The sequence below is a fragment of the Solea solea genome, chromosome 14, assembly GCF_958295425.1.
Source record: "Solea solea chromosome 14, fSolSol10.1, whole genome shotgun sequence".
Classification (NCBI taxonomy): domain Eukaryota; kingdom Metazoa; phylum Chordata; class Actinopteri; order Pleuronectiformes; family Soleidae; genus Solea; species Solea solea.
This window is the reverse complement of record NC_081147.1, coordinates 25441176-25465548: the sequence shown is the minus strand read 5'-3', so window position 1 is coordinate 25465548 and position 24373 is coordinate 25441176. Positions and strand designations below refer to the sequence as shown.

General features: G+C 40.6%; 1 protein-coding gene across 2 annotated transcripts; it reads right to left on the bottom strand.

Moving 5' to 3' along the window:
* Window positions 1-294: 294 nt before the first annotated feature.
* Window positions 295-23411, bottom strand: tapt1a (transmembrane anterior posterior transformation 1a). 2 transcript variants are annotated; one of them, XM_058650219.1, is made up of 15 exons: window positions 23198-23411; window positions 21068-21198; window positions 18365-18483; window positions 17397-17429; window positions 14718-14880; window positions 14485-14620; window positions 13834-13931; window positions 13541-13610; window positions 12513-12593; window positions 10951-11060; window positions 10785-10844; window positions 10597-10665; window positions 10380-10456; window positions 8274-8443; window positions 295-3975 (listed from the first exon to the last, which is right to left on the bottom strand). In XM_058650219.1, the coding sequence occupies exons 1-15, from the start codon at window positions 23391-23393 to the stop codon at window positions 3584-3586; spliced, it is 1905 nt and encodes a 634-aa protein (XP_058506202.1). In that variant the 5' UTR covers window positions 23394-23411; the 3' UTR covers window positions 295-3583. The 2 variants fall into 2 exon arrangements, with proteins under 2 accessions (XP_058506202.1, XP_058506203.1); XM_058650220.1 differs by lacking the exon at window positions 17397-17429.
* Between the last annotated feature and the right edge of the window lie 962 nt (window positions 23412-24373).

Sequence of the window (24373 nt, the reverse complement as noted above, 5' to 3'; positions counted from 1 at the left end):
TGCGAGTAAACTTAAAAAAAAGGCACTTTTTTACTTAAACTCGAGCATTGACCGCCTCCGACCAAAGTCAGGGGAAGTGAAGGACACTCACAGACATCGTTGAATCACACCTGGAGGAAGTTTGACTCAAAGTCCAGGTCACCCTGCAGATCCCAAAATCATCCTTTTTTGTAGGTAAATTCAGCTTCTAAAGGGGAAACAAACACAAGAGGAGAGACTACAGCAGCAACACATGTCTTCAAGAATGACAATGACAAATTTATAATTATTAGATTGAAAAACAAAAAAACATAATTAAAAAACAACTTTTTATTAACAACCAAACAAAAGCATTTTCATACAATTAAATAAGAAACAAAAGGGATGAAACACAGCAAGGCAGTGTACTGGACCGTCAAGGACACTTTTGTCTCGTCTCCATTAGCCCAGCGAAGCTCAGCTGGACCCAGTTTATGGTTCTGGGACCAATGAGGCGGCGAAAGAAAGCAGAGCTCACGCCAGTGAATATGAGACATGTGACAAAAAAACAAATGTAGGACCAACAACAGCTTTCATGCACCAAAAACAGAAGAATCTCCATTATTACAAAGAGCTGTTTTCCACATTTTAACGTGTAAACACTATTTACAAACATATGTCGTCTTTCTGCTTTTCATATGCTTCACGTATCACCAGGCAGAAAAGTTCCTTTTAATTTCACAGATCATTTTCAGAGTTATTATTATTATTATTATAGTACCAGTCAAATATATTTGAGTTTAATAATAAAAAACAATATATAAACGGCAAGAAATCAGGGAGCGATCGTCACTGTAACGTACCGTTCTTCTTTTTTTTGACATTATACTGTACATTAGAAATATTTGGTGCAGCTACAGCATATTAATGACTTTTGATTATAGCTCTCTGATATATTCATATATAACGTCGGGAATAATACATAATATAAAGTCATTAAACACTCGGTTAAAAACAAAATCAAAGTACTGCTCTGTTATATACAGTAGATTCTTCTTTGCATTAAAAGGCCATTTTAAATCAAACCAAATAAACAAAATAATAATAATTCACATTAGTCAACAAAATCATTTTCATATCATGCATAATATGAAAAAAAAGGCATTTTGTCACAGAAATATTGCTTCTTTCTTTTTTTCTACAGATGTAAACATTAGAACATTATGAGAAATGTGACCTTATTTAAGACAACGCGGTCCACCAGTGCAAACATAAGGCTCTACAGACCAAAGGTAATGGAACATTAAACTTATTTACTCATTTAGAGCATGTGAAGTTGTGTATTAATCATGTAAAAAAAAAATAACAACCCATTTCATTTTTAAAATGCAAACTAGTCGCACTCACCCAGGAGTGAACTCTTCGGTTTAATTTGAAGTAGCACAATGTAAAGACGCTGTATTATCACCAGTGTACGACTGTTTGCTCAAACATCTGTTGACGCCTTTAACACCATCATCATATGTGTGTCAGTTGAAGAACTTTGGGAGAAATGATCGCGTGGATAGAGAAAGTAAAAGTATTCTCATTAATCACCACGTGATTGACCACATTTATCTAAAAATCACTTGTAGGGGAGAAAACCCGGAGCTGGAGACCACAGATTCTGTCTGAAGTCTGAAGGTTCACGTGCATCGTCTTTTCCCCCGAGAGCAATGCCGTATGCGACGTGCATTTGTAACCCTGACCCTAGCGCTCTACGTTTGTGACTTTACACGGACGTGTTTTCCTAAGTGCCTGCTGTCTGTCTGCAGTCGGATGTGCTTGGTTTTTCTGGGTGTGTTCTGGGTGGACAAAGGAACTCTTTCAACGTGTCTTTTTATACTCGGGCCAAATAAACTGGCGTTTGTTGACTCTGAAATGAACTCTGTACATTCATCATCGAGATGAAAGATTCTCTGCTGATAAGACACCGGTTTTTACTGAGGGCGGGGGGGGGGGGGGTCGGTCGTCTCAGCAGCTCCCAGGTTTCTGATGATGAGGACAGGTGAATGATGAGGACAGTTGAATAATGAGGACAGGTGAATGATGAGGACAGGTGAATGAGGGCAGGTGAATGATGAGGACAGGTGAATGAGGGCAGGTGAATGAGGACAGGTGAATGATGAGGACAGGTGAATGAGGGCAGGTGAATGAGGACAGGTGAATGATGAGGACAGGTGAATGAGGGCAGGTGAATGAGGACAGGTGAATGATGAGGACAGGTGAGAATTCGTGAGAAAACGGTCAATCTCTAACAATGATGATGACAGGTGAATGATGAGGACAGGTGAATGATGACAGGTGAATGATGAGGACAGGTGAATGATGAGGACAAGTGAATGATGAGGACAGGTGAGAATTCGTGAGAAAACGGTCAATCTCTAACAATGATGATGACAGTAGAATGATGAGGACAGGTGAATGATGAGGACAGGTGAATGATGAGGACAGGTGAGAATTCGTGAGAAAACGGTCAATCTCTAACAATGATGATGACAGGTGAATGATGAGGACAGGTGAATGATGACAGGTGAATGATGAGGACAGGTGAATGATGACAGGTGAATGATGAGGACAGGTAAATGATGAGGACAAGTGAATGATGAGGACAGGTGAGAATTGGTGAGAAAACGGTCAATCTCTAACAATGATGATGACAGTAGAATGATGAGGACAGGTGAATGATGAGGACAGGTGAATGATGAGGACAGGTGAATGATGTGAACAGGTGTATGATTAGAACAGGTGAATGATGAGGACAGGTGAATGATGAGGACAGGTGAATGATGAGGACATGTGAATGGGGACAGGTGAATGATGTGATCTTCGAGATGAAGCTCCTGGACAAGTTGGCAAACTCATTGAGCAGCAAAGACACTGTATCGATTAGACACGCCTTTGTTTTCATGTGTTGGTTTTACTGATGGTCGTCTCAGCAGCGCCCAGGTTTCAGTTGCTTAGTAACGACGGACGCCACAGGAGCACGGCCCTAAAGCACCGCAGTCCAAAAAAATGCTAATCATTTTTCACACAGGACAAAGGAGACACTTGATGCAAGTATAAATAAGCCCAGGATTAGCTTGATGCAGTAGTTTGGAAATGATTGTACTTTCTGGCTGCCGGGCAAACTGAGAAACGTCTCTCCTCATGCTCGCAGCGCTGCTAACCCGGGGAAGTGCTTGTGTGCTCACACATACGCTATATCACACACTCACACTCTAAACACTGAACAATCCTAACACCTATACACACACACACACACACACACACACACACACACACACACTTCATCCTGACAACTCACACTGTTTCACTCCTGCTGTTAAATCCTGCTGAAGTATTCTTATATAAAACTTCAGGCTTCCACATCAGCAGGGTCCTCTTAGACTGTGTCCTTACTCACAATAACTTACTGTGTCACCACTGACTCGAATAAATACTCGGCTTTCTGCGGCTGTTGGCCTGGAGAGCTGGGCTGAGAGGCCTTTTCTGTCTGTCTGTCTGTCTGTCTGTCTTTCCTGAGAGGTTAATTTCCACAATCCACAGGAGCAGCTGCTGCTGCCGCTGCTGCTGCTGCTGCTGCTCAGTCAATGCGGTTGCCACAGATTGTGAAACGGTCAATCTCTAACAAGTCTTTTTTGGGAGTCCTACGCTTCAGCTCTGTGGCTGTTTGCGTCTCTTTTTCCTCCTCCGACTCCTCCGACTCCTCCTCCTCCTCCATGTCCTTTTCTTTTTTGCAGAGTGAAGCTGCAGGGTGTTCAGCGTCAGGTGGTGGAGATGGAGGGACGTCTGCTGGTGGTGGTGCTGCAGCAGCAGCAGCAGCAGCAGCAGCAGCAGCATCAGTGGGTGGCGTAAGAAGCAAGTCAGTCCTTGGAGTTGGCTGTGTCGTCACAGAGGTGGAGGAGGTGGAGGAGGGAGAGAAGGACGATGGAGGACTGCTGGGCGTGGTGAGGACCTGTTCCACGTCAGGTTCATCTGTACAGGACAACATGTGAATGAGTTATTTGTTTTTTTAACTTATAGAACAGTGTGGAAAACAAACACGAAAATGGAAATGAGTATCCTCGTTATTATATTTGGGATGTCTATTGTACATCTTTCATTTATTTGGATCCTCATTAACCCTTAGTGCATATTCAGGCTTTAAAAAATGAGGTTTTTTTTTAATCCTCTTATGTGTTGTTGAGTCAGAGTTATGATTGATTTTATATCACATTTTTAGTCGTGATATAAAGTCGTTATAATTGTGCAGAAGTCACAAAAATAGAGTGTTTTTCTTTTCTTTTGTTCAAAAAATCGAGACAAGCTAACTTTGAACTGTGACGTATTTCCCAAATTTCCCAACATCAATCCGATTTGAAACATTTTTTTTTATCAGAAAACAATATAAGACGCTCTATGTTGCACATTCTTATATTCCTCTGTATATACTGTATATGTTTAAACATAGTAATGGACAAAGCAGCTCTATGGTCTAAGGGTTAACTGCCACAAACCAGCTGCTCCTGCTGAGGTCCACACACACGATTATATAAAATAATAAGTAAGAAAGGGAAGATGTGATGTTAACATAGAAGAAAATCTGGGAGTAATACCACTCTCCTAACACAAGTGTATAAAACGGGGGGCAATTCCTAAAAAATGCATTTCTCATTTTAAATTCACAAAGATAGAAAACTGGAAAAAAAAAAGCAGCAAAACCTTACACTGCAAAAGATTGAGTTTTGTTTTTAATTAGTTGTTTTCTTTCATTTCCTGCAGGAATTTCAATGAAGATCTTCACATAAACATGAACCAGCAATGAACTGATTAGTTGAATTATTTCGGTGCTGAATTGTGTGTAGTTTACAGCCGACACGTCTGGAGGAGCATTAACCAAAGTTAATCTGTGTTAAGTTCACTACAGACTGATTGAGACTCCTGAATCACAAAGCAGATTATGTGAAAGTTGACTTTTCAACAACACAAGCAGCAGGAGAAGAAAGACAGCTTACAGGAGCGGGTGACTCAGATTAACCTTCACCCTCCTGACTGCCTCCCTTTCAACACAGCACAGAGAAGAAGGGAAGCGGACACTGAACACATGCACTGCGGCACGGTTCGGTTTCCATGACAAACTCCACCGCATTATGTTGAGAGAAAAACGCCGCAGAGCCTCTTAACTGTGGATACACAGTGTGTTACATGAGGAAAAATCAAGCAAACGGAATAATTTATCATATGAGAGAGAGAGAATTGAGCAAAGTGTCCAGCAGCCCGGGGCTGTGAAGCTACAACAAACCTGCTGCTCTTATACTGTTGAGAGGGATGAACCAACACTGTACGACGCAGGAGAAGCTGCAGCACACTGGAGCGTGTACAACGTGTGTTTGATTAATGCATTAAAGAGGATTTCTGCTATAGTGACAGACCAGCAGACTGTGTGGGGTTATTATGGTGCAGGATATCCACTCACTTCTTCTTCTTCTTCTTCATCATCTTCTAATAATGTCCGACGGACTGTGCGCTGCACGGTGTTACGCTGCCCACCTGCTCGGTGTGAAGCTTTTTTTCATGATTAAAACAAGATTTATGATTAAGGCAATCTACAGTTAATGAATCAATTATCAGAAATAGTTGACGATTACTTAATTAATTGTTCCAGCTCTACAAAAATTCAAAGCAATTTAGTTCTACATGCCATGGCTTAATGTAATAAACATGGTGTTAATTTAATAAACTGCACGCTAGTGGTGGCATCAGTCAGGAGTATACGGTGTGAATAAATAATAATGATAAATAAATAATCAGTGAAATATGTATTTTATGAGTAAGAAAACCTTAAGTTTTTTGCTGTGCTTTATCATCTGTTTTCCTCTAAATGGTAACATAACAATTAAACTAGTAACTGAGGCCATTAACCGTTGTTTTGTGACTTAACAAATCACGTGAGAAGTACGTTAATTAAAAAACTTCCATTCAAACTCTATTTTCCACTGACTTCCTCGTCTTCACCTGCAGACAAGTTCAGTATTTACATACGTGTCCGTGAAAGAGTCTTTAAATATTTACAAAACACATTTAACAAGACATTTCCCCTCCTCCTTCTTCTTCTTCTTCTCTCGTTATGTGAGCCTTAATAAATGCTGCACACCATGGGGGTGGAGTCGAGACTGCACATTACCCTGACTCCGCCCTCTGGGCAAAGACAGATGGCAAATCTCAGCCTTGTGTGAATCCAGATCATTGTAGAGACGTGCAGTGAAACCACTGGAGCAGTAGGTAAGTCAGGGAGCACACATCAAACCCACTTAATGATGGGAGAGTGAGCACGGTATCCGAGGTCACTGGTTCAAATCCCCACCACTGCATGTGTGGGAGCGGCAGAGAGAACGCACTTATCATCATTATTATTATTATTATTGACTGTATGCTGGAGCAGGGGACGCTAAACTTCCTGAGGAACGAGTTTCATTTGAAGGAGAAGAAGCGGCAGGAGCGTTGATGTTTGATATGACTTGATGTAGCATCAGAATCTCAGATAGATTAAAGATCCCGGCTCAGTGGAGCAGATTATGTCGGTGCCACCGCTGGAATAAAGGACCTGGGTGCTCAGGATTTGGATGTACCAGGCCTAGATAGTGTTGTACATTTACATTTTTATGATATTTAAATGATACATGACGCTTCTCCAATGGTACTGTTCATTAATTAACTTAATCTGCTGCTCATTTTTATGATTGTTTCATTTACAAGAGCAAATCCTTAGGTGTAGTTCATGTATGGCCACAAACTAATTCATTAATTAACGATTATTTGATTTATCTGTAACATTGTGAGCGACAAGATACTCTCAAGCAAGAGCGACAAAATCACTGACAACTCCGGTAAAAGTGCCAGAGTGGTGTAAAAAGATCTTGTAAAAATGAAAAGAAAAAGGAGAGAAACTGTCGGCTGGTTAATTAACAGAGTGGAGATGTTGAAAGATCTGTGGAATGGAATTGGAAACAAGGATTTCTCTCACTTGACGGCTGCTTCCTCAGTGTTTTGTCACGCTTCATTGTCTACGTTGCTCTAAATGGTGGCATAAATTAAACTACCGATTTCAGGTTATGTCCACTAACGGATTGTTTAATTTATCTGCAACATCAACAAAACGATCATAGATAGACTTTGCAGTGGAGGTTTAATGTCTCACAGCGCTCATTAGCATCATTTCTTTGGTTAATATTAAGTTGTTTGTTTAGTGTTGCTGGTGCAGTCATAGAGGGATGATATCACTCTGAAGACATTTTAGATTCTGATGGAAAGGCGACAGAATTTCAAATTGGCTGCAGCCATTTCCACCATGACAGCATTTCAATGAGTGAGTAGTGGGTGTAAAAAAGACAATAATTATGAGAAGATGTATTTGTTTTTGATTGAGTTCTGTTTAGAAACTGTAGTGCATGTAGTAGAGAAGAAATGCAGCATCACTGCAAGACAATACTTTCATTTTCACTCAATACACGTGGTCATTATCACATCAAAGCTTTAGTTGGGTTTGTACAGCGTCAAAATTCAAAGGACTTTGTTTGTTTCTCGTGCGTTCACAGAAGCAGCAGAAGAGTCAGAGGGCAACACGCTACATTATTGATGAGGCAGATTAAATTCTATTTGGCTATTTTAGGTCTTGATCACTTTACATTGTGTAAATGATGTTACGTTCTTGTGCAATGACCTCATTATCTATGTAATAACAATAATCACTGCAATACATCAACACATTGTAAGTATTTAGACCCTACATCAAATTGTTGTGTTCTATTTGCATGAGAAGTAGAAACCAGGCACAAACAAACATGCTTGTCATTAGCCCACGACACAACTAACAGAATGACATGAAATCCAAATGTAAAGTGTCGACTTCTCTGCATCAATAATTCAGCACTTATTTGGGAACTCTGACAGTTGCACACAGTGTACTTAGTGAAAGGGACCCACTGTTATCAAGCTGAGATGTTTTGTGAATAATTATGTAAAGTGATTGGAAAACGCTCATGTCAACCAATAACTGGGTCAACCCGTGTGCGCTGAATGTGGAAAAGAATAAACTTCCATGAAACTTCAGGAAGCTTCAGGTGATAATCTTCAGTGTAGCAGTGTAACATCACGTCTGATCACACTTCCTTTTTTAGAGCAACACACCCACTCTTGTTGTGAGCTCCAGTGCATTTGATATTCAAACAACGATGGTGCTCTATGGAAAAGTGATATCAGTGTGAAACTATAGCACCAAGTGTCTCTGGTTGTACCTGGAGGCGTGGGACACGTGGCCTGCTCAGCGTCGCCGGGGCTCTGTGCGGAGGACGACGCCGTGGCACCGGGCTCCTCAAAGAGTTTGTCCTCCATGTTGGCTCTCTTGATGTAAACACACGATTTCCCCAGCAGCACGATGCTGTTCAGCACTTGCAGTGTCACCAGCCTGTGGAGGGAGAAAGCAGCGGTTAGAAGATTGCATCTCTGACTTCCACAATCATAATATTTCCCTTCCTTCAGCTGCTACTGCGGAGTTCCAACACCGGTCACTTCAGAGTTTTTTTCCATTTCAAAATTCCATAGTTTTCCAGAGTCAAATTTCCGGACTTCTCTGAGTCTCCAAACCGACACATGTTCAATGCACACCATTTTATTCAAGCTAAATGCTAAAACAGTGCAATGAGAATCGTAGTCGCACGGCGAACGGTAACCATGGTAACCCGACACTATTCTACTATGTTGTGTTAGTAAAACTTGTTTTCATTTGTATATATTGATATATTTTATTTTAGAAACTGAGATAATAGTCTATTCAGACCTGGAAATTACTGGAAATTATGTATGGAAATTAAATTGTCATACTTTTCCATACTGCATAGGAACAGATTGTGACAAATTATTGAGGAATGGAAGCTTAGCTATAGCTCGCTCAGCTTTGAAATGTCTATGGGGTCTGTTAGTCTCTGCGCTTTCAGGAAAAAGCTTTGGTGACAGAAAGCAATAAGTAGTAATAAGACAAATACACATAATAAAATGAAAAAAAAAAAAAACAACACACTAGTTAACTAGTAGCACTGAATATTTCCTTCCAAACGCCCAAGATTCAAATATAAAACAGTCAGTAGATGATGTATATAGACGTCTATGGACATGCATGTGCCATTTAAGGCAATCTACAGTTAATACATTTCATTTCCATCTTTACACTTTTCCATTGATTTGGTTTATGGATTTAGCATAAAGCTATTAGGTTTGAGTTGGGTTATTAGAGTGCTGCCTTGGACTGGGCCACAGCACTGACACTGAGACGAGAGAGTGGACCGCTGCCCGCTGTGACAGGATGTGTCTGAGTGAGCGTTTGTCTCAAGCACAGCTGAATCTTTGCCTTGGCACAGCACTCTGGTCAGGCTGCAGCTATTTTTAACTCGGGGGTGGGTGAAGGGGGGAGAGATGGCACGAGAAATGACAACATTGTATTCTTTACCCTGAGGGAAACTCTTCAGCAGCACGAAGCCAATGGGATCTGGCAAACGAGAGTAAGCGAGGCCATCGGCGGCTCAGCGCGGGAGAGTACGCAAGGCCACAGTGTTAATGCTTACATAACTTTGCATGTCGCTGAATCTGGGCTTGTGTGTGTGTGTGTGTGTGTGTGTGTGTATGACAGGCCCTGCATGAGAAGGGTCTCCACAAGCATGTCTGTGAGTCTCTGTGCATAATTGTCACTCTATAAATAAACAAATATTCACTTGTCCGTGACTAAATGATGCAGAAACCTGGAAATTTAGCCACTGTCGTTCAATTAGGAACAAGGGTAAATAACTGCATTCACCAATTAGGGCTGCAGCTAACGATTATTTTCATAATTGATTAATCTGTCGATTATTTTCTCGATTAATCGAGTAATCGTTTGGTCCATAAAATGTCAGAAAATGCTGAAAAATATTGATCAGTGTTTGTCAAACGTGGAAATGACGATGCCCCAAAAATGTCTTGTTTTTATCGACAAACCAAAATGATTCACTTTTGATGATTTTTTTGTAGTTATATGGAGCAAAGAAACCAGAAAATATGCACATTAAAGACGCTGAAAAAGTTTTAATTCTTTAGAAAACACTCAAACTGAATAATCGATGATGAAAACAGTTGACGATTCATTTAGTAATCGATTAATAATCGATTCATCGAGTAATAGTTTCAGCCCTAAAACCTAGCTGTCACTGTCACAGCATTTAAATGTTCCCCTGCGCCGCTTTTCTACAGTTCAGTAGATACGTGAAAAAGAAAATGTCATGTGCAGTAATATGAGGTTTCCTCAATTCTGGATGCTGAGCAGTGAATGGAATAAAATCCTGCCATCGTGACATCGGCGATACAAAACTTACCCGAGATAAAAGAGGAACACACACGTGTACGACAGCGCTCCCTGCACCTTCACTGAACTCGTCACCACTCGGATAAGCTGTTGAGGCACAGCGAGGCAAGGCAAGAATACATTTGAATTCATAATATGAAATTAAAATCTAATTTGGAAAAAACACAGAGCGAATGTACCCATGACTTGAGTTTGTGTAAAGCAACAGACGGCAGTCTCTCTCTTACCATAGCGGCCAAAGGCAGAGGGATGAAACCCATCTTCCGGGCAAATGAATCACTGTAGTCAGTATAAGCCTACACACACACACACACACACACAGTGACAGGAGCTCAGAGAACAGCATGTCATTGATTAGCATCGTAGTCTGTGTGCGAGTACAATGACGATGACGCGCAGAGGAGATATAGCTTACATCTTTCTGTCGACTGCTGATGAGATCGAAGGCCAAACTGGCTCGGTATTCGCTGTACACCTGGAGAGAAGGAGAAAGAAACACACAGAGACTGAGAGTGATATAGACGAGCTGTTAATAATATCAGTGTTTAGAAGTCGTCGGCATCAGCATGTTTGGCCCTTACGGCGGCAGGGATGTCGTTGAACTTTGTGATGAAAGCGTGCTTAATGATGTCGACGACTATTTCCGAGGCGACGACCATGAAGACGTCGTGGAGCAACACCCACAGGTGATCTGAAGATGGGGAGAACACAAGATAATAAACAAACAAACAAACAAACAAACAAACATGTGGTTTATCCTGACAGAATAACATCTGAGGAAAGGCAGAGTAAGCCACTGAGCAGTTGAAACAAGCTCCTTCCTTATTTATACGAAGAGCACACGTAGCAACACGCTCGTTCATGTGGAGTTACGTTTTTGAGCATCCAATGAATGCAACTCTAACATTTATCTTTTTTTCAGCTCTGCTTTGCACCAACTTCTGGGGAAGACCATTGGCTGTTTAGGTTCATGACTATAAAACCAGAATAGTCAACCTGAACAACGAGGTGGAAGATGCAAATAAAAATACAAAATAAGTTAAAGTATACAGGTTTTTTTTTTTTTTTTTTTACTAATTTACTAGTTATTCGATCATCAGACAGTGGAACTGAGATACACGTCTCATTCCAACAACAACAGAGGAAGTTGGGATTGAAAAAAATAAAATAAAATTGACAAAAAGTTACTTCCTTCACTGCTCTTTACCGTGTTTCTGTCAAGTTTTATGAGTAAAAGATCTGAAAAAATTCAAATAAATAAAAAAACTGGTCAAATTTAACCTGACTCTGTAATAGAATGTGAACAAACGGCATCATAATGAGTTTTTAAGTTTATTAAGTGGGAAAAAATGGCTGAAAGCGCCCTTTAATATAAGGAGCTCTGCATAAATACGATGATAACTCTGTCAAATCATCACTGTGAGCTGTCAGCCAGCCACAATACAAACACATCTACCACTTCAGCTTTTGATCAGATGATCGCATGGAAACAATGTGACAGTGTGATGCAAATACACAGACTTATCACCTGAACTTGAAGATTGCTTCACCTTTACACTGACAGTGTGAACACTCTCTGACATATGTTTGTACCAGCCTTGTGTCGACATCTCAAACAACTTGTTTAGTAGGTAATTAGCCTGAGACCCTTTCATGTTTTTTCCAATCCAGCCAAAGAAAAGCAAGCGCCACGAATGCGCCGTGCACATAGAACACATAAATTACTGTGGACTTGTCATTTGTATCCCTCTTAAGCGACGCAGGCCTTTAGCGCTGCTTGTAGCTCCGCGGTGTTGTAATTTCAGCTGACAGGCCACGTCTGTCATCGACTGTGTTTCTGGCTTTGAGTCTGTCAGGGGGGAAGCTGATTGTTTTCAGAGCGCTGTCACACAGAAACGCCCAGCTCTCATCTCTCACTCTGCTTTGTCTCATTCACGGCGACCGCGGGAGGTTAAACTCCCCTGAGGCGTCGCAGCGGGTGCTCTGAAACTGCGGGAAAGAGGCCGCTCGGCTTTCTTCATTTCTTTTCTTTTCTTTTCTTTTCTTTTTTCATCATAACAAGCCCCAACACTTGTAAAATTGTGGGTAAACACCCCTGGGGTAGCGTGATATTTGTGTACTGAAATATAACTCATGTAATTACCTGTGTTCCATGAGAACTGCTCCATATTCCTGAGACACACAATGAGCATGAGAACGTAGCTGGTGAACCGCTCTTTGATATCTGCAGGACAAAATAATGAAATGACACTTGTTTGAATCCAAAGCAATTTGACTCATAAAATGGGATTATTAGTACAGATTAAATCATCTTTTGGGACACTACAAGATCTTGTAGGAGCTGCAACTAACTATTCTTTTCATAATTGATTATTTTCTCCATTAATGGAGTGATCGTTTAGTCCATAAAATGTCAGAAACCGTTAAAAAATGTTGTCAAATCTGGAAATAATGGATTCTCAAACGTCCTGTTTTTGTCCACAAACCAAAATGATTCAGTTTTTAATGTTTTCTTTGTTTTATGGAGCAAAGAAATTAAGGAAATACTCACATTTAAGAAGCTGAAACAAACAGAAATCTTGTTTTAACCATGAAAAAAACTTCAATTAATTTAGTAATCAATTACACAAGTGATTGTTTCAGCTCTAATGGACATTGAACATCATATTTTGAGTATTTTTCAGCCAATTAGATGTCATGATATAATTATTATAACTGTGTAAATATTTCTATGTTCTTTTGGTTCAAACTCTGATACCTGTAAGTAGTAACTGTGGATAGTAAATACTGAGTATTCTGTGTACTTAATGAGGAACAAACCGTAGAACTGAAGCTGTGTTAAAACACATCGTGATCCTAAAAGGTGTGACAGACGTCTTTGAAACTGTCAGACGCGTCAGCATGCGGCGAGATAACAAGTCAGCGCTGCACACTCTCACACACAAAAATTCAACTTTCACAAACAGACAATGATCCAAGATAAGAGAGATCGGTGAACACAGCAGCCAATTAAGCTCACTGTATTCTACTGTCATTAGAATGCACTCAGCATGAATGAGATAAAAAGATTCTGCCTCTGGGGACATAAGAGGAAATGTAACGCTACGTTTCATGCTTTGACATTTGCTTTTTCCGGGTTGCATTAAATCAACATGAAATGGACTTTCTTACCACTGTTGGACATTTGGAACAAGTTGTTCTTTTCGAATTTCTTAAACACACTTCCTTTGATCTCCACAAACTGTGTGTTGAGACGGAAAAAACAGAAACACAAAACGAGAGAGAGCGTCAGTGAGAAGGACGTTGCAGCTACATTTCATCACCAGCGTGACATGTTAAATATTCCTCTGCGACACATATCCATAAGTACTCGAGAAGAATTCAGCCTGTGAGCGGCTCATTATTATGTACTACACTACAATGACTTGGCTTTCAATCATCTGCATGTGTGTGTGTGTACTCACATTGTTAGACATCATGATGGTGAGCAAGGACTTGTTGTGGGAGTTGAAGGCGACGTTGAGCGTGGAGGCTTGGACCATGATGAGAATGGCATGGAGGACTGAGAGCGAGTCACTGAGGAAAGCAACGGTTGGTTTGTTTGTTCCTTCACCAAAAAATGGTGGCATGAAAACAGCCTCTGTGACCTTTCAGAGTTTTGTTCTTTTGAAATAAGACCTCAGGCCTGCTCATTCACTGACGTTCACTCAGCTACAAGTCTATAAAACAATAATGAAATCTTCTCGTACGTAGGAATGGGAGACAAAATAACAACAATACAAATAAAAGAAGATAGACACGAGTTCGAGTGCATTGACTGAAGCTCTGCAGTTCATCATCTTTGCTGCACACCTGAGCAGAAATCAATTTCTGGCTCTTAGTTCTGCTGTTTCTGTCGAGCTGAAAGAACATCAAAACAAAGCGTCTGATGCACTTACGTGAAAAGGCATCATTTATCTATCCTGGTAGTGAAAGAAGAGCACGCCAAGAAAAGGTTAAACGTGAAACATGACATGGGACTGTTAAAAAAGTTGGAGTTGTACAAACGTGACTGAAAACTTTTTTTTTTTTTTTTACTCTTTAAACTCCCCCAGGAGTCGGAGTCAGAAGGATACAGACATAAAACAGAGCCATGAAGAAATGAGGGATGACTCCTATACTGTCTCTTTTCCTTTCTTTGGGTTCGGTGGCCGTCCAGTAGAGGGCGTCCAGGATGTCTTGACCAAAGGAGGAGAAGAGGCGATCTGCCACCTGACAGAGAAGGAAAGGCACAGGTGGCAGTGTTCTTTTTAAGCGGTGTAAAATAAAGATAATAACTGCGTGTCTATAAAACTATAAATGAGTGTACCTCCAACATGTTGAAGATGAGGTAGAGTTTGATGACAGACTGTCCCCTGATGAGGTGGTACATCATGGAGTAATCGACATAATGCATCATGGAGAGGGTCAACACCAGGATGAGCCCCTTCAGCATGTCGCACACCTGCGCCGGCTGCAGCAGCCGTGACCCACTGACCACACAGAGAAACACAACAAAGAGGTTTGTGACAAATAATTAGTTATGCTTTTGGGTTTATAAATGCAGACTTGCATGCTGCCACACAGAGTGCAGTGTGTCTATAGGCGACATGCACGTGTGTTAAGTTAACAGTGAAAACAGAAACGGTTGTTTGCATGAACACACGTATGTTTACACACATTTAAACACACATTTAAACTTTCTTCACTTCGTCTTTCCAAAGATGAACTGAAGAAGGAATGGATTTTTCAGTAAACACACTACTAGAACAGTTTGTTTGTTATAAATGCTCTGAATGACCTTTTGTCATTTATACCATGTGAGAAAACAGTGCGGAAAACACAAAACGGGCTAAATAATTCAATTCCGATTACAAAGAGATGACAACAACAAGCAGTAATAACACGAAACAGCCATCATGAGATAATAGAGCTGGTGTCTAAACCTTATCTCCCTCTGATATGTTTCTGTTTTTGGTCGATGCTGCTTCTAACAAGATTAAATCTTTGTTGTTTTTATGAAACAGACTACATGAGAAAAACCTAATATCTGTTCAAGGGAACAGATATTTTTCAAGGAAGAAAAAAAAAAACATTCAAAGTGCTGCTGGACAACGAATGAACACAGAAATAAAAGCTATGTGCAGTGTCCTTCATTAACGGCAGTGGCAGCTTGGAAAGCATATTTAAAAAAAGGAGGGCTGACAAATCCATAGGAGTGGTTATTTAGAGTTTATGACAGCGGGGATAACTGGGAAGAGCCAGAGGGAGCTTAATTCCGACACATCCTGCTGCATATTTCCCTTGTCAGCTGTGTGCCTAGTCATTACGTCTACAAACACACCAGAGTACAGCAGTGGAACTCGGATTCATCTACTCACCACCACTGACTGTTTACACTCGGTGTAACCAAAGTCAAGCACAATTTTGCAAGTGTTACTTGGTGGTTTATGGCCACGCAGTACAAAACCCCGAAGAGCAGCACCTGATAAAGACAGCAGGACAATCCGGACTAATGCAAACCACGCCACCATTACCTTCATTCATTCAGCTGCTGTTGATTAATCTCGTACAATAAGATCATATTTCAAATAACATAAGGGTGTGGCTGGTGTAGATGTGTGAACTACTACTACTAGAGACGGCCCGAGTTTAGACAAAAATGTGTAAATTAGCTTCATCAAGTCTCTCACTGTCTCCTGAGTCTGTGTGCAGCTGAGCACAGAACTGTGAAGAGAACAGCACGACGCGAGCATCTGTGCCTTTTGTCTCAGGAATAAAAGACAGTGATTGGTTTCATAAGCAAAAGGGAAAAATAATAAGTGTGAATAAAGACAACAGCTCGTCACCGACGAGGAGAACCTGGATAAACACAACTAGCCTTTAGTGGTTCCTCTCAAATCATATAGGAAAAGTATAGAGTCAACAAAAATGCAAAATATGAGGAATATGTTACAGGGATATTGACATATTTATGGTTTGTTCCTGAGACTATAGCTCCATCTAGTGGTTAAACATATAAAGAGCTGGCTGGTAACGAAAACAAAGGCTTTAAAGATGCAATCCAAGGTCAAGAGATGTAGCAGCATATGGAAGACTGGGCTGGGAGAGTTTAACTGATTTCAAAATAATATAATATATATATAAATGTATATATTATAGGATAATAATAACTGTCATGAAGGAACTTAAAATGTTGTTTTCATAGCAAGTTAATTAGTAAAAGTATGCAAAGTGGATACTGCACGTCAGCAGACAGTAACCTCCTCCCCGCACAGCATCTTATTCCAAACGCACAAATCTGTGGTTGCAAAGCTGCTGCAGTCAGCTGCTACTGCAGCGCACACAAAAGGGCATTATCTCCACCAACACACACATGAACGTTAAGTCTGCAGTGCAGTCGGCTACAGTATGTGCAGCATCTCAAGTAGCACGTGGCTATGTGCCTTTCATACTGTATTAGCTTAGAAACATGATATTAAAACTGGAAAATAGAAATAAATATAAAGGCTGGTGAGCAGAAAATGTGCCAATTTGCTTCTGCGAAGCAGTCGGGGGGGATTTAAGTTTTAGTATTTTATTCATTTATTTATTTAAATTATTATTATTTTTTTTTTTTTTTTTAAATCAAATCAAATCAATGCTGAGTTTTTGCACTTCAACGGCACACATGAGATCCAAACTGCTCCAGAAAAGCTGCGTGATGACCGCTGTGCCACTGACACAGTGATGACAACAACGAGCATGCACTCTCAGCAGAGTGTGTGTGTGTGTGTGTGGGGACGGGGGGGACGGGACAAAAAGACAAAAAAATAACAGCACTTATGAGGAGCCAACACGGCTGCTTTGCCTTGGACAATGGGACAGGATGAGCAGAGCCAAAGCTGCACATTAACAGACACAATGGAGATGAACTGGTGAATAATGTGGAGGCTGGTGAATCACGACATGACGTGATATTTATGAAGCCATGGCAGGTTGCTGGCTGGGTGGGAGGGTGAGAGCGTACCTGCTTCTTCTGCAGTAGGGGCATGTGTGTGCCCTGCAGGAGGGGAGGAAGGAAGGAAGGCAAGGGGGACAATCAGACAGATTCAGAGGGTGAGAGGAGGGAAGTAGAAGAGGCAGAGTCCATCATGAGGCTCTGAATACAAACGCCTGTGTTGCACTGCTTTTTAAAAAAGGTTTCTGCAGTGCTAAACTTATATTCATTTTAGGCTAAAACTACTACTAACTACTAAAAGACAATGTAAAAGTTTGAATGTGTTAATGTTACTTTAAAAAGTCCAAGTTACCCCTAAACGACAGCTGACAGGAAGTATAGGAGCTGTCTTTTGAAAGTGTCTATTGGTTAAAAGCTACACAGATTACTGGGATGCACAACCAGTCATTTGTTTTTCTTGTTTCCAGATATTTGTAGGAAAACTCACAGGCTGAAAATAATCACACACAAAAACAACCATGCACAACCTCTTCTCATGCAAAGTTCAGCTAAATAGTTGATCTTAACATTTTTAAAACAAGAACCGTCAGAAAGAGGAGGAGAGAAGAGTAGCAAGAGTCAAACTCTAAACTGACAGACCAGACCATCAATGTGTGTGCATCTAAATGTTTATCTTCATCCATGCGATGTATATACATCATGCAGTGTCTACTTTTTGTCATTGATAAAATAGACATTTGGATGGGCAACAGAAATAGTGTCTCGTGATTACAAATAATTATGATTAAAAAAAATAGCTTTCAAACCCTAACAGTAAGACTTTAAAAGTTGAAAATTACAAACACACACGTACTGTATTTATATCTTTTATATAGAAAAATATCTATAAAATAATAAATACTGTGGGTGTATAACTTACATAATTGTATCTCATTACTGGTTATGGAACAGCAATACATTATTATTGTTTTTCCTTCCAGATTTTTTCACGAGTGCCGGCAGGAGGATGTGAACTAGTGTGTGTGAGGCGCTCTGACCTGATGCCACAGCACGGCAGGGTGAGGAGGCGGAGCAGGGCCAGCAGCACCCTGAGGGGCAGCAGGGTGAACAGGTACAGGAAGGCGTCGACACACAGGAATAAGCCAAAGATCATCAGCTGGAAAAATCACAAAAACAACACCCAACCCACGTCTAAGTCAAACAATGTTTTACAATGAATTATTTATGTTTGCACACACACACCAATTACGATCTCTGTATTTAAAACATCCTTTTTATACCAGCCCCTGAGCTGAACCAGGATTTGAACCGGCAACCCTCAGGTTACAAGTCCGTCATCTTCAAGGACACAGAAGAACGTGTCTGTGTTTGTAAGTATTTGGCCACACATGTTATTTACTGAATTCTTATCTCCAGTGAAGGACAATCTTCAGCATACCAAGACATTTTGGAACGCGTCCAACTTTGTGGCAACAGTTTGAGGAAGGTCCTCCTTCTCTATTCTCTAACATGACTGAGTCTCAGGACTTTAAGGAAACGGTTTGACTTTTGGCATATTTCCACCGGCTCTACTCTACTCGCCTCGCCACGACACGACACGGGTTAGGTTGCATCTCCACTACAAAAAAAGCACCTACTCAACGTAGGCGGAGTCATCACTGCACGGCTGCGTGAAACTGCAGTGACTTTTTTTATACGCGACACACACACACACACACACAAACAAACGAGTGACTAGTGACTTTACACCAGACTCCTGGTAGATTGTTAAGTTTTAACTGATCCACTGTTCAGCTTGATTTCTGTGTGGGACGTCTCTTCCTGTGACGCCAGTCAGTGGCCGGCAGTCTGACCAATCATCGCTTAGTGCCTACTCAGCATGCTTTTGGAACTTCGCCGGAGCAGGGGCTGAATATAGTAGTAAAATAGTGGAAACACTACTTAAATCGTGTCGTGGCGTGGCGAGTAGAGCCGGTGGAAATACGCCTTTTGAGTTTGGTGAGGAAGAACTTGACTGGCCCGCACACAGAGCTCTGACCTCCACCCCCATCGAGCACCTTTGGGATGAAGTGGAACAGAGATTGTGAGCCAGGTCTTCTCCTGACCTCATACATGCTCTACAGAATGAACGGACACAAAGTCAAATTCACATAGAATTCACTTCAAAAATCTTGAGGAAGGGCTCCAGACATCAAGGCGGAGTTTGGCCACCGTTTGTTTTTACTCCGGTGACTTTACTCGAGTAAGGCTTATGTTAGGTCTGAGGAACTGGTTCTGAAAGTTAAGAAATACAAACCTTTACATTTTAACGTAACATATCCAGTTGGTCGTTCATTTTTAGAGATGCGTTTGATTTTGACACAAAACAGCACACTGTAATTTCTGCATTTATTAAAGTAAATATCATGAAATGTGAATATTTTTGCACACCTAAATCTTTCAGTGAGGGGCCACTGTGCTCAAAATAGCAAAATAAGTGAGTCTGGATCCCTGTAAAGTAGTATATAAGTATTTGAATATGTCATTAAAGTCCCTGTTGTGTAACAGTGAGGTGTCTGAATACTTTTGTCCATATCCTGTATGCTGCAAATGCATCAGCTGAAGAGATGCACAACTGTTTCACAAATTAAAGCTTAAAAAATGACTTAAAGCTCCCGACCACCATGCAACACCATGTAAAAAGAAAAACCTTCACCCAAATACAAAGCAGACATACCATAGCTGTGTCATACATACGATAGAACAGAACAGTCATGGTCTTGTCCTTGTCGCTTCAAAAGGGAACATGTGTAACTGTGAAATATTGTGTCACTCATAATAAACATTAAATGGCCTGAGGTGAGCACTGCTGCGAGTTGGAGGGAGGGTTTGTTTCCTCATTGGTGGATTCTGTGTAACGTTTCTTGTGTTTGTTTAACACACTGAGGTCTTTTTAGGTTTACATACTTACATGTATAAATACATTCCTCTTTCATCCCCTAAAGAAAACCCACACCAGTGGGAGCTGTGTTGGTGTAGACTCACTTGTTAAGACTTTATAGAGAGGGTTCACTCTATACACTCCATACATCATGCATCGAGTGTGTACACGTGTGTGTGTATATAATATGTGATGCAGCTCAGATCAACACTGCCATCTACTGACTCATCAGAAGAAGCACAAAAACAGACCGGTGTCAGTGAATCACAGCAGACGACCGTTTCTGGGTAATATTGTTTTACAGAACGCAGTCACAAGCTAAATTCTGTGTGCTTGCATCGCCCTTTGTTCATAGTTGAGGCTGCAACTAATTTATATTTCTTTCTCCATTGTGATTTAAACTAAAATAATGATTAGATCAATACTGTATAGTGACAAAAATAAAGCCAAATAAACACAATGAAGCAATGACGTAAGTATTTGCATACTTGTACATGCTTACACAGTCAATATGCTGACATGTGCAGGTGCATATACATGATGCCCTATGTACATTACACCTGTTGCATAATTGATATTACATAACCCAATGTAAAGAAATACAGGATGGAAACTGTTCACTACTGTACAAAAGGAACAAATAATTAAATCGTTATAAATACAGAGTTGATCAATCTAAAGTTCAGCAGTGGTGTGTAACATGTAGAGAGACTCAAAAGTGTCATATGCTGATGTTTGGTGGTCAGTGAACGGGCTGAATGACAGCAGACAGATGCACATGGCTGAGGAGACAGAGGTCTGCACGTGTATTATACGCTACCTTCTCCAGTTCCTTGGGAATACGCATGCACGTGTACACCCTCTCTCTGCGCTCGGTGTACTGCGCCTCATTGTGTTCCAGGAAGTATCCTCTGGTGAGCTCTGTGCATATAAACCGTGACAACGACGGATCTGGAACAACACGAGAGCGGCAGTGTTAGCATAAGGGCCATTGTCTGCAGAGAAGAATACAACCACAGCTACAAACACAATGACAGCGGCAACCATTGAAGAGATGCACAAAATGAGAGGAATAAACTTCTCATAATAATAAAGACTGGGGGGGTTATAGTATATGTAAGTATGTGGTTGGTGTCAGTGCTATATGAGCATTATATCTTGAAAAACCAAGATATTTTTTTTCCCATGTAATGAGTAGAAGTTGAGTGATACAACAGGATTATTAACGTTGCAAATCACTCAAAACACTGCTGATGTATGGGTGTTTTCTTTGATGAAATACATCATTTACTAACCTGAAATACAGGACACACTTGATAAACATACATTTTCTTTGCAGATGTGTTGGTGGCTTTATTAAGTTGTTGAAGTCAATTCTCATGCTCTGAGTTTAACCCCAAATGCCCCCCCAAGCTGTTTTCAAAATGTTTCTACTCGAATTGAACCTGTGAGAACTTGTCAAACATGTCAAGCTTTATGAACTGGAAACAAGGGTGCGCTTACTGTACACAGAATATCGTTTGATCTCATAAATCTGGTGCTGTCAACTGCCAGCAGTTTTGCTGCCAAAGTTAAAGTAACAATGACACCGGGGGGGTTTTATAGAGTCAGTAAAGCATAAATTATGTCCCACCGTTTCCAGTAAAGCATAAATGAATTACAGTGACTTTTCTGTTTGATTACACATTTCCCTCAGGTTGGAATATGTACCTTTATCTTATCATAGCAAATGTAACTCATATTTACACTTAATATTGTCCAATATGTATTTAATAATGTGTCTGCCTTACAGATCCCTGTACTGTCTTTAATAAATACTGCAAAGAACTTTGAATGGTTGTTAAAGTTACGATGCATGACGTTTTGTTGATTACGTTGTTATAAATTTTTTGATTGATTATTTTTTAATTGATTATTTATATCCTGCGTCCATGGACTCTGTCAAGAAAATCCATCCGACGTGACTGAGGGAGCGTTTGTGTGTATACACCGGCAGTGCTTAAACCAAAGTTTTTTGATCAGTAACAATTAAACGTCTTGCTTTGGTAGGACAATGTTGCTATGGCCTCTGTCACAACACAAGATCTCATCATCTCTGTACTGGGAAATACAGAGAAAGTAATTCATAAAGTGCAAGGTCAAAGTGCAGGGAAACGAGGATCATGGGAGTCTGTAAGCACAATCATTTCCTCCACAGATGCCCCACAGTTGTGACTTTTGAATCTTATCTATGGGGTTATTCTTTCCAACATTTACAGCTGGCAGTGTAGTGTAACCTTGACAACTTGTCCAATTCCTATAACTAGACTAAACTATCTGTGAGTCATGACATAATTGAGATAATTGTATTCAAAAAGGTTAAAATAAACTAAATACAATTTTGTTTTGGAGAGAAAACCTAATTAGGCCAAGGTAATGATGCCAAGGAAGACTTTCATGTCACTTAAGCTCTTCATAGAATGAACACATGAAATTCACACTGATATATATATCGATATCACACTGTTTAGGTGCTTTTTAACGCCCCTATTATTTACTAATTCATATCATGAGCAACTAAACATCAATCTCCCTCAAAGTCACATGGTTTAGCATGTTTTTGTAGAGTGGCTACAAGGTGAAAAGTAAAGAACTAGGTTTGAATGGCTCAAAGAATACACTCTCCATTAACAGACTGTTTACAAAGCTGACCACTGACTGTCAACAACAACACGCGTGACGTCACCTCCCCACTCTTCACCATAAACTACTTTCCAACTAGTTAAGCGTACACGTCACTCGTATCGCCATGAATGAGTTTAATGGGTCACTGCAGTGTTTATTGACCCTGTGATTAAAGTAAATTGACAATAGACTCGACACACGTCTACAGCAGCAGCAGCAGCGGCGGCGGCGGCGGCGGCAGAGACGTCAGTAGGGTCAGAGTATGAGCAGAGGACCCGCGGTTTACCTGCTGTCAGCTCCCGCTGCTGCTCCCGCCTCCTGACAGCGCTAATGTCGTAAACCCCCAACGTTTCTGGCAGCGGCGGAGTCAGGCCAATTTTGCCCGACTTGTGTAAATCCTCCCACGGCCGTTTCGGCCTTTTCTGGTGCTCAATGTCTGCATCTTTCTCCTCTGACAGCTCGGTCCCCGACGAGTCCGCCATCTTTGCTGCTTTGGCCACAGCGGCGTCGCTCTGTGCAGCGTCATCATCGTCGTCAGCGGTGACGTCATTTGTAAATCAACGAGTGGTTTAGTCCAACCAAAAACTGTATATTTAATTAAATATCTTTGGAATACATTTAAATGAAATGAAGTATCATGAAGTGAACTGTTTATAAACAAATATTTTATAAAAAATAATTACAATACATTGAGGGTTTTTTTTAATTTTATTTGGATCATACCATGATTATCAGTGTGTAAATCTCACTCACTCACTACGTGTTTGTCTGTAATCAACAAATACCTACATACCTATACCTACATCTACAACGTAGTGACACGGAAACTTTATGAAAGATAATTTAAACACCGTTTGACACAAACTCATCATTTTAACTTTGTACGAGTAAATACTTCTTTTATTGTTTTTATCAGGTAGCGTCAGGTACCAGGGTTGTACCCGTCCAGAGTAACGCCTCGTGCCACGCCCCCACTCGCGCGCCAATGTTCAGCTTCCTTATCAACAGCTTCCGTAAAATACCATTTACTAATGCCGGTGCAAAGAAGTAAGGACTTTAAATCGGTATAATTTGTGCCACGGTTAATAATAATAATAATAATAATAATGAATTTTATTTGTAAAATAGAAAATAAAAATAATAATAATAATTGGAGAGAGAACGTCTCCAATTAAACTTAAAAAGTTTTAGGATTAAACTACGTAATCAACTAAAAAGTCGCTGGTTTTCTTCTCGCGCTTGTTTATTTGTTTACGGCAGGTGTTTCCCTAACCCTGGACTGGATTCCGTCGACTGGCTGGACTGGATTCAGGGGTTTGCTTGCGGGAGTACAACAAAAAGCAGAAAATGTGCTGAAACAAAGCTAAAGTCAACACACATAGAAAAAGCCCTTACTTATTTTGACTGCCAGAAAAGATAACTGGCTGAATACTCACACGCAAACACAAAACAACTGAAACAT